This window comes from Oenanthe melanoleuca, chromosome 18, assembly GCF_029582105.1.
Source record: "Oenanthe melanoleuca isolate GR-GAL-2019-014 chromosome 18, OMel1.0, whole genome shotgun sequence".
Taxonomy (NCBI): Eukaryota; Metazoa; Chordata; class Aves; order Passeriformes; family Muscicapidae; genus Oenanthe; species Oenanthe melanoleuca.
This window is the reverse complement of record NC_079351.1, coordinates 10,722,878-10,737,842: the sequence shown is the minus strand read 5'-3', so window position 1 is coordinate 10,737,842 and position 14,965 is coordinate 10,722,878. Positions and strand designations below refer to the sequence as shown.

The window sequence follows — 14,965 nt, the reverse complement described above, 5'->3', positions numbered from 1 at the left end:
CACTCCCCTCCAAAATACTGTGTGTATATTGGGTAATGTGCAGCTGAGAGAGTGCAGAACACTTTTTAAATATTAAACAAAGCACTAAATAAAAGATTTGATTAATGGAAGCTACAAAATTCTTTTGATTAAGTGTTTTGTCTGAATAGTTTTATAGCTTTGCAAATCACCAATGAAGATTTGATCTCTGGCATAGCCAAAAGCCTTCTGAAATCAAGAGTGACTTTCTAGGACAAGTGGTGTGAGCAGAGTGGATCTGCTGCCTGAATTGATGTTTGCTCACTGGAGCTGCAGCTGCTCTCACTGCTCAGGCTGGCTGGAGCTGCTGGGCAGATAACACATCCCTGGGCACAGCGGCAGTGGCTCTGTTTGATCCCACTTTTTTGGGGGACAGAAGGAATTGCAGTTCTGCAGGTGGAGTTCACCTCAAGGAGGTTTAGTTGGAAGTTGAGGGCAGGACAGTGGAAAGGGATAAACAATTGCTGCCACAAGATAAGTGCCCCACTCCAACCTGAGCTGTAAGTGCTGCTTTTGTGCTGGGCATTTAAAATAAAGTGATGCCTTTGCGTTGGGGACAAGCTTTGAAATAAAGGAAAAGCTTTGCCCCAGCTCCTCAGGTGTAACCAACCACAGAGACTGAAGCAGCTCCCCTGGGTTAGTTTAGCTGGGTGAATTTCCTCCTTGCATTTCTCTGAAGCTGCTTAGTGCAGTGTCACTGTAGTGCAAAGGGAAATGGCAAAGGAACCTTTAAGTGTGATGTATTGGAAGCAAAAAGCAATCCCTGGACAGCTGTGGTACCTCTGGGAGTGTGTGGTACACATTAAACCTCTGTAACCCAACTGTGTGTCTGAGCTCATGCTCTCATTTTCAGAAGCTGCAGACATTCCTAGTGTTTAACTTAATCCTCCCTCCTTGCACACATCAGCCAGTTCTAAGGGTTTTTACTAAAATATTTGTCAAGTCCAAAAATAGATGGAGTGGTGTTTGGTTTAACCCTCCTTTTGCTTAGAGCTGGAGTGCCAGGGTTGACATAAAACGTTTGTGGGTGAACATTTTAACTGTGTCCATGGAAAGTGCTAATCCCAAGCTGTTGATGCTGCATAAGGCATGGAATCATTAACATCTCTGTTTCAATGTCATTTGGAACTCCAGAGTGGATCCCTGTTGTATGTGAGTAGCATGGAGCTTCCCCTGCCTGCCCCAGGCCTCCCCCAAACCCAGTGCTGCAGATTTTTCTGAAACTGAGACAATAACCTGGCCTTGTCTTCGTGGTGCCTGCATGAACTATTGCATGACCTCACTTCTCCCACAATTCCCATACTGCTTTTTCCAACTTCTGGGGAGGTGCCCGTGCAGGAGCTGAGCCCAGGGGCCAAACTGACACTCTGGAGTTCAGAGTCTTTCACAACACTGAGCTCTTCAGGAAGAGGATTGGTTTTGGCTGAAAGCAGTCCATGGAGAGAGGACAACTCCCACATCAGGAGCTTTTTTCACAGTGAGAGGTGTGCTGTCCTTGGTGACAGCTGTGCCAGGTCTGTGTGTGCAGCTCCTTCCCATGGTTTTCACCCACAGGATCCAGCTGCTTCCTTCAGCTCCTCAGAGGTGGTGGCAAAAACGACCTTCCTGCAGTCAGAGGATTGGGATAAAAGTGTCTCTCCACATTCTCTGCTGGTTTATTCCAAAGGTTTATCCCACCCCTGCTGCCCTGCAGAGGTTGCTGTGCCCAGGTGGGACACAGCCATGCCCTGGAGCAGTCACTGTGCAGTCAGGGCATTTCTTTTCCAAAATGCTTCAGAGTTGGACATGCCAGCTGTGCCACCCTCCCTCCTTAGCTGGACACACTGGGGTTTATCCCCAGATCAGTGAGCAGGGAATGTGCCCTGGATCTTGGTGTGGGGGGTAGGGAAGGTGGGAGCATTCCCAGCATCTGAGGCTTTATGGAGAAATTTGAAGAATATCAATTGCAGACAGCACAGAGTGGGTATAACAGGCTTCCAGTTTCTCTCCAGTTGCAGGTTTTTTATCAGTTTAAAAGTGTTTTGTCACCTTGGCAGCCCTGCCATGGCACTGCTGGGTCTGCTCTGGGCTAAGACTCACATTTATTCCTTCTGCATTTATTCCTTCTTTACCTACCCTGGAATTCAGGGAATGTGTAGTCCCAAAGGGAATACATTTGGAAGTAAGCAATTTCTGAGCAGATAACTTGAGGTGACATAAAAGAAGGAAGCCATTTATTTCCAGGAGAGCTTGAAATATATTTCAATATACAAATAAAACTCTTTCAGGTGTTAAGTAGTGATTTTTTTATTTTTTTTTTTTAATTCCTGTCTAAGAATTGACCCTGTGTGGAAGCCTTAGGAGACTTAATGCTTCCTGTTCTTTGATGCTTGGTCTGGGGCCTTTTTTCATCAAGACTATAAATAATTGGAAAAAGCAGGTTCATGAACACAAACGCCAGATTTGGAGACTACATTCCAGACAGCTTCACTTAATTTTTTTTTTCCCCAATCCATCCTTCAGAGCAAGAAGACAATATATTTTCCTGTGTACATTTGTGCCTCCTGGGCTCTTGGAAGCAGCACAGACTTTTTTTTGTTACCAGACCTCCTCATGGACAGCACTTGTAAAAGCTGTTGTGCAATTTCCTTGAGATAAGAACTTCAAATTCTAAACTCCTTGGCCAGAACTTACAGAAACATGTAACAAATGCATGAAACGTCCTGAGCAATGCTGGCTGGATTGAGCAATTTGAAAACAGTGTTTGTCATTGGTGTTGCTCAGCTCTGCTGTGCTGTTCTGGCCCTCTCAGGTGTGGGCAGGTCAGAGGTGATGCAATGAGATGAGTTTCAGTCTGGCTGACTGAATGGGAGTTTCACTCATCTGAAAGTAAGTTTGAAAATAGGTATTTCTGAGTTTGAAAATGGGTGTTCTGAGATTGCTGTACTGTCAACACAAAGTTTAGACCTGAAATCTTAAATCAGTTAGGTTGGTTTCTTCCCTTAAGTACTCAAGGTCTGTGCCTGATTTCATTAGCCCTAAATGTAAATTTTCTTTTCCATCTTTGGTGACTTTCAACATCCATCAAGTCCTTTCTCCTCCCTGCTCTGTTTGTGTGTGTCTCTGTGTGTGTTTAATAAAGAAACCCCACCCAGAAAAGCACCACCAAAAATCCAGCCACGTTCACCCCTGGATGGAGGAGACTCTGCAGATTTGGGAGTGAGGGGAAGGATGAGAATCCCCTTTGGAGGTGGTGGCACTGCCACAGCCAGGGGGAGTGACTGTCAGGAGAGGCAGAATACCTGAACCTGCATGGGTGCTCTGTGATAAATCTGTTTGTTTTCTGTCTCTGTGGTTTTTAGGGGGAGCTGGAACGGCAGCTTCTTCAGGCCAACCCCATCCTGGAATCCTTTGGGAATGCCAAGACAGTGAAAAACGACAACTCCTCCCGCTTTGTGAGTGCCTCCTTGGCCCCCAGAGTGTGCACACACTGCTCTTTGGGGGAAACCACCTTTTCAGCTGCTTCTCTAATTGCTATCAGGAGATTGCTCTGTTCTCTTCCTCCACGAGTCCAGGTTCTCCTAGAATGCCTTCTGCATTTTTGGGGTCACTGAAGACACCTCCTCACTGGCTCTTGGCAAAACACAATTTTATTGTACCTCCAGCCCCCCCTGAGCTGGCAGCAGTTCAGAATCTAACAGATATCAGTGCTGGGGAGCTGAGCTGGGGCTTGTGTGCACAAATGCTGCTGGATTGCTGGGAGCTGGGAAGGACTGTGGCATCCCCATGGAGCTGGCCAAGCCAATCTTGTCCATAGCTGTGACTTTATCCATTGATTGGATTGGAGAGAACATCCTGAATTTATACAGAAACACAGAACTTGCATATAAAACCCCATCTAGATTTACTGGTTGCAGGAAAGTCAAAAAGCCACAGTGTGACTTAGCCCAGGTGTCAGGCACTGCTGTAGCTGCTCCATGTTTTTGTTGGGTCCCTGCCTGCTGTTCACAGTGTTTTGGTGGCTGATAACCACTCCTGATGGGTTCCATTGTTTTAAAAATTGTGGTGCAACTCAGGATGAATAAATAGCTTTTTACCACTTCTTAGAACTTCCTTTCCTTTGAAGGGAAAAAAAAAAAAGCCATCTCTTATTTCAGGGGGAAGATGTTTTTAGTACAACTTCAAAAGTGTACAGGAGGTATTAAATCTTTTTGCTTGCAAGAACAGCACTAAAATTTACAGAACAAATGAAAGATTTCTTGTCTGCCTTTGACATTTCAACAGTTGCTTGGATTTATAATGCATGAACTCAACTCCATGATAAGAACTCTGGAAAACTGTATGACTAAATCCATCAGCCCCTTCAGCTGAGAAGGGAGAGCACAGTTTTGTGGAATTTCAGCTTTTTAAATTTTACAACCTTGTTATTTATAATGTTGCCTGATGCTTATAGAAGCTGGGTACAGGATTTATAACATCAACAGGTTTCACTGCACAATGATTCTAGTTTGTTACCTGTCTTGAATCCATCAGAGACTGTACTAATTTAATGAGAATACTTTTTTCCCTAAAAGATGTTAGCATCTGGTTTGTGTTATTTTGAGCTCTGCATTGCCATCATGAACATAATCACTCTGATGGCTCCAGCTCTGTTTTCATAAAGGAGCAAGTATAATTCATTCCAGATGGTCTCATCTCATGCAGAAAAAAATCATCTTTAACAACCATTTTAAAACCTGACTTAAAAAAATCTCTCTCCTCCCACGAAGTGAGAGGTGGTGGTGCTCAGCCCTGCAGGCTTGCCAGCCTTCCCCTGCTCCTGATAACCCAGGGAGGACTCAAAGAAGCTCAGTGGCCAATGGATTTCATTTTTTCCCTTTTTTCTGCTACCAAAGGCAGTTCTCTTGTGTTCCAGGGAATAAATCTCTGGTTTGCACTGGATAGGAGAGTGTCCTTGCTGGATTTATGTGGCAGCACTGAATGCTTCCCTCTGATGTGGTTTTTCCAAAGCCCTGGACTCAGTGCTGTGATGGTGTCAACAGAATTCAGCCCTTAGATGAGCTGGAGAGGCCATGGAGACATTTTCCTTTTAGGAAAGGAAGGAGAAATCTTTTGTGCCAGGCAGCACCTGAGATTCAGCCCCTTTAGCAGCAGAAAATGCTGTAGAAATGTGCACACCTGGAATCTCACCTCAGCCAGTGTTTGCTCAGGGAAAAGTGAGGGAAATAAGTCTGGATTCCAAATAAATGTGCACTAGGAGTTCCTCAGTCTTGGGGAGTGTGTTTGTATGCAATGTGTTCCTTTGGAATGATGGCTGAGCCCATGGAAGGAGAAAGGTTTCCCTTGAACTTGGGAAATCCTTGATCCATGAATGCATTTGGATTCTGTTTGGTATAGACAGCACTGTCTTAATTAAAAAAAAAAAAAGTAATTATGAAAAAACCTTCTTTTCTTTGCAGGGCAAATTCATCAGGATTAACTTTGATGTCACTGGTTACATTGTTGGGGCCAACATTGAGACCTGTATCCTTTTTCCTGCCACATCCTTGCAAAATGCAGCTTCCCTGCTTTGTTTTGCTTTTAACCCTAGAATTCACTGGAATGCAGGGAAAGGTTGCCACACTTGGACATTGCTTTGACAGCTTCCATCTCTTCCTTTGTTTCAAAATAACTGATCAAATATCACAGATTCAGCAGCTTCCTCGTGCTTGGAAATCCTAAACTCCCAAATTCCTGAAACCTGCAGGGTTTTCAGACTGGCCTTAAACCCAGGGTGTGTTTGAAAGGGAAACCATGTAAAATGTGCTTGTTCTGGGAACATTTCTGAAAATGCCCCAGTGCCTTCCTAAGGAGCAGCTGAGCCTCTGCATTCTGCCAGGAGCTCAGCTGGGAGCAGCCCCTGCCTGGACAGGGATGCTCCTGCTCCAGGACACCTGGGCCACCTCAGTCTTCTGGGTACCCAGGGAGGTTCAATAACACAGGGTCTGCTATTATACTAAATTAATTCCAATTAATGCCAAAGCAAATTCAGTTTTTGCTCTAAGATTAGTTTTTATTTATGAGTGTAAAACCAAGTAAAAACATGGGCACTGAAAGCCCTTCCCTGGAGTTGTTTTCTCTGTGCTAAAATGTATTGTGTAATTTTGAGTTTTCTGGGAGAATAGCAGTGGAGTGGTCATAAAGTGATGAAGTTGGAAGTCTTGGTAAAGAGCATTAAGTGAATATTGATCATAAACAGTGCTGTAGTTAAGTTTCCATTTGGTTGCTGTGTTTTGAAACTGCTTGATCTGAAGTGCATGAAATGTTTGGAATTGTCAGAAAATGTGATTTCCCAATAAGGCTGGGAAAGATCTATAGTTATTCAAAATATGCTGCAAGGATAAGTGTTTTTTTTTCATTCACCACAGCACAGGAATGAGGGCAGCTTTTAGGAAAGTCCAGATGAATTGTTGTGCCCAGAGCTTTGTGAAAACAGGATTTAACTCTTGGGGAGTTTCTTCTTCATCACAGGAACTCATCCTTGCCACTGTCATTTCAAATCCCTGTCCTACATTTGCTTTACAATATGGAATACCAAGAAATAAAAAAGATTAAATAAGATTACAGCTCATGGCAGCTAATCAGGCACTACCTGCTGCAGAAATTGAATTTGGGAGCTGTTTAAAGGCAGTGTGGATTGTTATGGAAAAATGCAGTGCTTGGAAGGAATGACAAACGCACTTTGGATGACAAAGGACTTGTGAGTTCAGCAGCTGCTGTGTTTTTGGGATTAAGAGTTCAGCTATGACCTCAATAGAAGTGATGGAGAAGAATGGGAGCTCCTCCTCACCAAAACTGCAGCTGGACCATGGGTTCAGGGGTGGCTGCAGGGAGCAGGGAATGCAGGGAAAAACAGCCAAGGGATGGGAATATTGAAATGTCAAGAGTTTGCTGAGATGAAAAGTGGGTTTCTACCAGCTGGGAATCTCTTCCTTAGTCACTAAAAGTTCATATTGGAGCTAGTCCAGTCACAGAATGCCAGAAGGGTTGGGTTGGAAGGACCTTAAAGCCCATCCTGCCATGGCAGGGACACCTCCCACTGTCCCAGGTGCTCCCAGCCCTGCCCAGCCTGGCCTGGGACACTGCCAGGGATCCAGCCTCAGCTGCCCTGGACATTACTCCTAGAATTGTCTTTGGGCTCAGCCTAATCCCATAGCCTGCTTTGGAGCTCCTGCTTGCTCTGCAGGTTTTTGAGCAGAGGTTGCAGGTGACCCTTGACTCCAGGTGTTCCCAGACCTGCTGGAGAAGTCCCGAGCTGTCCGTCAGGCCAAGGACGAGCGCACCTTCCACATCTTCTACCAGCTCCTGGCTGGAGCAGGAGAGCACCTCAAGTGTAAGCTGGGAAATTCCCCCTGCAGCCTGCTGGGTGCTGCATTTGTTCTTTCAGTGGGACAGGGTGGGTTTGAATTATTCTCTGGTCATGGTGAGTTGTAAAAGAAGGAGAGGCCATGTAGCTTTGCTCTGAAATAACTGCTGTGTTTTATCAGATGTGCTGGGGAGCCACTCTGGTATTTCAAGCAAATATCTCCTCCATGCCAAAGTCCAGTTTGGGCAGCCTCTGGCTGGGAATCCCTGGATTGGAGCTGCAAAGTTCCCAGCTGACAACAGCCAGCCCTGGTCAGCAGAGGCAGCCCCATCTCCTCCAGCCTACAGGGAAATTTAACCCAAATTTAATGAAACTTTGGGGCTTTCTTCAAACCAGTGCTGGGGTGGTTATCTCAACTCTGGGCTTCTTTTCCTCTCCTTGGGAATTTCTGGTAGGCTGTGATAAGTGAAGGTAATAAAGATACAGACTTCAGAGAACTGATCTACTCCTCCTGTGTGAGATAAGCTGGTGCTCAGCATCTTTGATGTGATCATCAATCCCCAACTCCATTTCTGCCTGGGCCTGGTACCTTTCAGCAGAGATTTTCCTTTTAGGATATTCCAGATGAGGATTTGAGATGGTGCTAGATCTGGGTAATGTTCTGTGGGCTGGTTGAATGCATTAAAGAGCTCATGGAGGTTGCTGCAGAGAGAGAGTCTGAGTCTGGCCTCAGCTTGGGAGGTGCACTTGTATTTTTAGGGTTTCAGAAGCTGCTGTCCTGGCTTGTAGCCATATCTGAGGAACTGATTTCCTAAAGCAGAGCTGGGGAATTGAGTGAGAACAGAGCTTGGGTGGGTGTGAACAGCATTTCTGAGCTAACTTTTCTGTCTCTTCCCCTTGCCCCCAACACAGCTGACCTGCTGCTCGAAGGATTTAACAATTACAGATTTTTATCTAATGGCTACATCCCCATCCCTGGGCAGCAAGACAAGGATAACTTCCAGGAGACAATGGAAGCCATGCATATCATGGGCTTTTCACATGATGAAATCTTGTGTAAGTTATGGAGGCTCTGGAATTTTCAGAGTCCTTTTCTCTTTTACACACACACACACACACACACACACACACACACACTCTGCTAATTTAATGTCACCAAATTTAATGTTGCTTCAGTGTCTCTGAATTCAACTGGAGTTGAATTCAAGCCATTTGCCCAAAAAGCACATTACAAATTTTATTTCCTCCCTGAACTTCTCATTGGAATCTGGAAGGAAAGTGACACAAGAAACAGAAAAAAATTTGTTCAGCTGAGCCCTCTGCCATGAAACTGATGCACGTGTCTCTTGTTCTCACAGCAATGCTGAAAGTGGTGTCCTCAGTGCTGCAGTTTGGAAACATTTCCTTCAAGAAGGAGAGGAACACAGACCAGGCCTCCATGCCAGAGAACACTGGTGAGCTGCCCACATCTGGGGGTGTCCCTTGCCCTGTGCTGAGTTCCCTCCTGCCCTTTGTCCAGTGCACATCTGGTCAAGCACAGGCAGTGCTGAGCATCCCTGTGAGTGCTCTGGGCCAGGAGGAGGCCAGGCCTGGGCTGATGGCACCAACAGGCAATTCCTAAACCTCTCCCCTTCCAGCTCCTCCTGCAGACAAATGCAAGTGTCCATCAGGGCAATTTATGCTGTTTGCATTGCTGCTAAGCTTTGAACAAGTATTTTGGTTGTAATCTTGTTTATTACTCTCTCTGAAGACTTAAGCCCTAGGAAGAAGTTCATGCTTAAATCAGTTTGTTTTCTTTGGTTGCTGAGAGCAGTTTTGTTGCCAATGATAAGAGCCCTGGAGCCAAGCACAACTTCCATGGTGCAGTGGCTGAAGACAGGAATGCTGCATTTAGAACAGACTGATTTCTGGAGTGTCCTGCCAGTGTGGCTGACACTGAATTTATCAGTGCCTGCAATGCAATCAGCATTTTGAAGGATCTATTTCTTCCCCCACCCAAAAAAAAAAAAAAAAAAAAAGGCACTGCTGAGGCACATTTGAGGTTTTTATTTAAGGATCCAGTGGCAGCTTTTGAAATGTTTTCATGGAAAGACAGTTGGGAGAACTGACATCAGTGGGAGCCACCATTCCCAGGAGCTGCTGCTCGTGGATCTCAGGCTCCTGTCTGGGTCTCATGCTGTGGCTGTCCCAAATTGCTGAGCACATGGCTCACTGCAATGCCCAAAATTGTCCTTTCTGAGGGCACTGCTGCTGCCCAGCTGGGAGTTAAAGCTCAGGAGTTCCTGACCTGGCTTTTGGCATTTTTGTGTTGCAGTGAGGAGAAAAGATGGCTGAGGGGTTAATTTTTTGGGCTTTCCTGCTGGTTTAGAGAGCCCACCTGGGTCATTGTCCATGTGGAAGGACAGAGATGCTTTTTGACTGTCTTGACTTAGTTGCATTACCATTGGTTTTTAGACATCAATTCTGAATTACAGCACTGATTATAAATATATTGACACTCTTGGATATTTATAGTAGTGGATACAAAATTCTGACTTCTAAAGCCAAAAGGATGGGAAGCTCAGTTAAAGCATATTTTTGTCCTCTTATATTTAAAAATTTGGTGTTGTGGTCTGTGTTATTGCATCTTTCTGAAGAAGCTGAGTGTAACTGATCTCTCTTTTCTTGTCACATCTCATTGAGAGGGGTTTCCCTGCATCCTCTGGAGAAATCAGTGTCCTGATAGGGACTCCTCTTGTTTAGAGCCTGGGTGTGACACAGGTCAGGTATTGTCTCTGTGGATGGGAAGGAGTTTGTGTGGGCAGTGCAGGTGGGAACCAATTCAAAGAACATGGGAAGCAAATCCTCCCCTATAGATGGTAAATGTAGATAAACAAATCCTGGGTTCAAGTACAGATATCAGAGAAGCCACAGAGCCTTTGTGGCTTAGGAGGATGGAGATTTGTACTTGGAGAATCATTTCATGCTCACCAGATTGGGAAGGAACCTTTCTGCTGAGAGGGCAGAAGTTCAAAGCAATCTCCAAAGTTCATGTTCACCTCTGATGGGAGCTCCCCAGTAATTAATTCAGAAATTTCTGTGTAAAGCCCAGCAGTAATAAAACCTGAGTCAGGACAGTCAGGGTTTTCTCCAGTCCCACCTTTGGAATGGCCCCTTCTCATTACAGACAAACAAGGGGTCCCCTGTCTGTGGCAGGGGTTGGAACTGTGGTGATGTTTAAGGTCCCTTCCACACAAACCATCCTCAGGTGAATGATGCTTATTTTAAAGTGCAGGATGAAGCCAGCTGAGGTAGTGTGACCCAGTCCTGCCCTTAGATGTGGCAGTGTGGACAGTTTGGAGTGGGGTCATTTTCTTCAGAGGAAGCTCAGAAGTGCTGGCTGCAGCCTCCTCCAGTGGCTCAGCAGATGTGGTACTCAGGATTACACCTGCTGGGGTTTTTTGGTATTATTCTCACCTGAACTACAGTTTATTGCTGGCTGGAGGGGCTGGGACAATGAATTCCATGTCCCTGGTTTGTGCAAGGAGCTGAGGGTGGTGTTTGGGCTTCCTTCCTTGCACTGTAATATCCTTTACAGTACCCAGAGTGTCACTGCACCAAGCTCCTGGCTACTTCATGTTTTCAAGTTCTTCTTTTATTTGTTTTGAAGATCCTGATGGCACTTTCTACTTGGCCCCTGAGGTTGTGAGTTTTATCTGATGTGCTGGTGTACATTTTTATACTCAGGGCCCAGAACTGGTCCTGTTTGTAGCTCAAGGGGAGGAGTGCTCAGTTTGTGACACTCCCCTGATTTCACTGGTTGTGTGTCAGGTCATGAACCCTTCTAGTGAACATATGGCCAGACAGAGAATCTCAACATTAAAGAGCAATAATAGCTTTTTTAATACTAAAATAAAAATAATGCAGCAGAAACTCTCATATATTTAGTATGAAAATCTGTTTTCCAATGCTTATTTAAAAAAACAGCTTTTTATTTTCATTTTGACAGTAAAAGAAGCTATCAGATGATAAAGATAAGGGGCCAAGTACTTACTGGGTGGTGTGGAGAGCTTCCTGCTAAAGGGCAACACTTCCCTGGACCTAAAAATACCTTCAGTGTCACTGTCATTTTTAGAAGTGTGGAATCACAACCACCCAACCTCCTGGGCCACGTGTTTAGGGACAGGCATTGATGCAACAGGAGTCTGTGGGGCTGCTGTGGGTAATGCAGTGTTTAAATAATGAAATGACATCAGGGGTTCTGCTGTTGAAGTGCACTGATGCCTGTGGTTATTCTGTGTAAAATACTTGCAATCCCAGACTGGTTTGGGTTGGGAGGGACCTTGAAGATTATCCCATTCCACAGCCCTGCCATGGGCAGGGACCCTTCCACTGTCCCAGGGTGCTCCAAGCCCTGTCCAGCCTGGCCTTGGGCACTGCCAGGGCTGGGCAGTCCTCAGCTCCCTGGGCAGTGTGACATCCCTGGTTTGTGCTGGCACATGGCTCAAACCAGTTTTTAAGCCACTTTTAGGATGATGGATTTGATGTGTGATGTCCCTATACTGTCCTTTTCTCCTGGGGATGAGAAAAGTAAAAAGTAGCCTTATAAAAAGTAACCTTTAACCCTTTGAAAGTAACTCAGTGAGCACTTTTACCTGAGCTGTTCATGAGCTGCCACCTCCTGAAATGCAGCGTTTCCCTGATGTCCCCAGGGACGTCCAGCTGTGTCCCTCTGGAGAGGTCTGCCAGCCTTGGGGACAGATCCCCTGGGGCTGGGCACTGGCTCCTGAGGTGACAGCTCCCAGTGGCAGGGTCTGAGTGTCCCTGTTGTCCCTTGCAGTTGCACAGAAGCTCTGCCACCTGCTGGGAATGAACGTCATGGAGTTCACCCGAGCCATCCTCACCCCCCGCATCAAAGTGGGCAGGGACTATGTCCAGAAAGCCCAGACCAAAGAACAGGTGAGCTTTCAAAGGTGCTTTATAGTCTGAGTGAAGCTTCCTCATCCTCATCCTCATCCTCATCCTCATCCTCATCCTCATCCTCATCCTCATCCTTGTCAGCTCCTAACAAAGAAAATTGGCTTTGAGTGTTTGCTGCTTTGTTTGAGCTTCACTGTCTTTATGAAATGTTCTTATATGGTAAAAATCATTTGTAGAATGGAAGAAACCTTTCCCTTTCCTTGACTTTCTCCTGGTTTCATCCTTTCATGTTGTGACATTTTCAAATACTTGGAGACCTTCTGTTTTGATGGAACAGTTTAGAAAGAATTTTTTCTTAACATTGCTCAAACTCCAAACTGTTCCTACTGCTTGTTTTCATTCCTCCCTGGTATTAACTCCATCCAACTTCTTCTTTTACTGAGTTATTTGTGATAACATCCCTGTGTCCTTTTGATGGCTTTTCCGGGGTAAATCACTTTTCCTGTTTGGATTTTCAGGCGGACTTTGCAGTGGAAGCTCTGGCAAAGGCCACCTACGAGCGCCTCTTCCGCTGGCTCGTGCACCGCATCAACAAAGCCTTGGACAGGACCAAACGGCAGGGAGCCTCCTTCATTGGAATCCTGGACATTGCTGGCTTTGAAATCTTCGAGGTACTTGCAAATATCCCTGCTCAGCTTCTCCTTTTCCCTCCTTCTGTGGGATCAGGACACACTGCAGAGGTGCTGGAAGCAGCACGCTCTGAGCTTACAGAAAGGGTTTGCTTGGGGTGTACAGAGGCTTTGAGAGCCCAAAATTGCAGTGCCAAAAAATCATAATTTAATCTTTAATCCTTCTTTTATATGTGGTAGTTGTTCCTACTATTATTTGTGTGATGGAGATTTGTAGAATTGCTTTCCAATTTGTGTTATATTCGAACTTTGCAAAGTTTTGGAGAATTTCCTTATAAAGTCAAATTTTTGACTCCCAGATCTGTGGTATCTTGTCACTGACTCATTCTTAAATACTGATGTTATTCTTGTAGCTGAACTCCTTTGAGCAGCTCTGCATTAACTACACCAACGAGAAGCTGCAGCAATTATTCAACCACACCATGTTTATCCTGGAGCAAGAGGAATATCAGCGAGAGGGGATCGAGTGGAACTTCATTGATTTTGGCCTGGATCTGCAGCCTTGCATTGACTTAATTGAAAGACCTGTAAGTTTGCACATGAATAATGCTCTGAGGAGGAGAGCTTGGAGTGCTGACTTTGTCTTTTGCTGCCTGCAAATGAGACATTTCTTGTGGAGCTGTCATTAAAAGGGAATTAACTGGAATGCTGAAGTTCAAATCTAAAATACCATGTATTGTTAATAAAAGGATTTATCCAGAGGGGATTTTGCCCTTATGTCAGTGTAAAACACTAAGCTCAAGATGGGAGCTGCTATTTTTATACCTTTTTCCCTGGTACTAATGAAGTCATTAATCCTGTCAGTGTCACTAAACTGTGCCATTGTGGTGTAGGAGCTTTGGGACTCAGGTAGAAAGTTTTTCCAAGACTTGTGTTAAACTTCCTTCATTGGAAATCAATAGCAAAATTCCTGAAACTTGGTGTAGAGTTTTCCCTTAGAAGATTGCAAATAGAAAAAGTGGTTTAGTCACTGTGGTTTTTAACATCCTCCTCTGGCTGCTCAATTTCTGGAAGCTGAAGAAGCCTTTAAAGAGCAGCAGGAGCAGATGGGGAGAGCAGAGACTCCTGCAAGATTGTTCTTTCCATCTCAGAACCTGTGACCTTTTAAATGAAACCTGGGCCATTGCAGTTACTGCTCCCTGCCTTTCCCTGGGTGTCCTGGGGTGCAGTGACCTCCCAGTGCTGCTCTGCATCCTGACCAGCAGAAAAGCTGCATTCCTGTTTTCCTTTGGGAGAAGGGAAATCTTTCAGTTATCAAAGGTCTGCACTTTATGTGTGCAACTTAAAAAGTTCTTCCTCCTTGGAAGGTAAAATCTCCTCCAAAAAGCCTCAGAGGACAGGTGTGGCTGCCCTCAGTGTGCACATGTGTAGGTAAATATTCCAAAATATCTCAAATTATTTATTAATTTAAAAGCACACCTCAGTATCCTCACAGTTGTGTAAGTGTGATGCCAGGTACATTGAAACATCTCTCACCAAATGTGTGAACTTTGCATTCCCTCAGAACTTTTTAAGTATAAACCCTTACAAAGCAGGGCTCTGGTCAGCCCTGGACCAGCTCAGTGTCTCCATAAACACTGGAATGAGTTTGTTTGAACCAGCCATAGCATCCTAATTGACCTGGACACCCCCACAGCTTGTTTTAACTGAAATTAAACTGAAATTGAATCATTCTGGATAACCCTTATTGTGATGTTCAGTGGTGTGTTGGAAATATTAAACTTTTAAATATATATATATAAAACATGAGCACATTATCAAACTGCATTTCAGGCAAATCCTCCTGGTGTGTTGGCATTGCTGGATGAGGAATGCTGGTTCCCTAAAGCTACTGACAAGACATTTGTGGAAAAATTGGTGCAAGAGCAAGGAACTCATTCCAAGTTCCAAAAGCCAAGACAACTGAAGGACAAAGCAGACTTCTGCATTATTCACTATGCAGGGAAGGTAAGGGTTCAACATTAAATTCTTGTTTGGAAAGGTTGGTTTGGGGAAAGTACTCTGCTTTCCTTCCAAAGCCTGGATGAAAAAACAG

At 44.9% G+C, this 14,965-nt stretch overlaps 1 protein-coding gene across 1 annotated transcript in view; it reads left to right on the top strand.

Moving 5' to 3' along the window:
• MYH10 (myosin heavy chain 10) overlaps positions 1-14,965 on the top strand; it is an 84,868-nt gene that overhangs the window by 43,470 nt on the left and 26,433 nt on the right. The window contains exons 6-14 of the mRNA XM_056506117.1: positions 3,360-3,452; positions 5,457-5,520; positions 7,271-7,369; positions 8,255-8,398; positions 8,701-8,796; positions 12,162-12,280; positions 12,760-12,912; positions 13,284-13,457; positions 14,704-14,877. Of these exons, the coding sequence (XP_056362092.1) occupies positions 3,360-3,452; positions 5,457-5,520; positions 7,271-7,369; positions 8,255-8,398; positions 8,701-8,796; positions 12,162-12,280; positions 12,760-12,912; positions 13,284-13,457; positions 14,704-14,877 (1,116 nt within the window). The remainder of the gene's footprint in view (positions 1-3,359; positions 3,453-5,456; positions 5,521-7,270; positions 7,370-8,254; positions 8,399-8,700; positions 8,797-12,161; positions 12,281-12,759; positions 12,913-13,283; positions 13,458-14,703; positions 14,878-14,965) is intronic.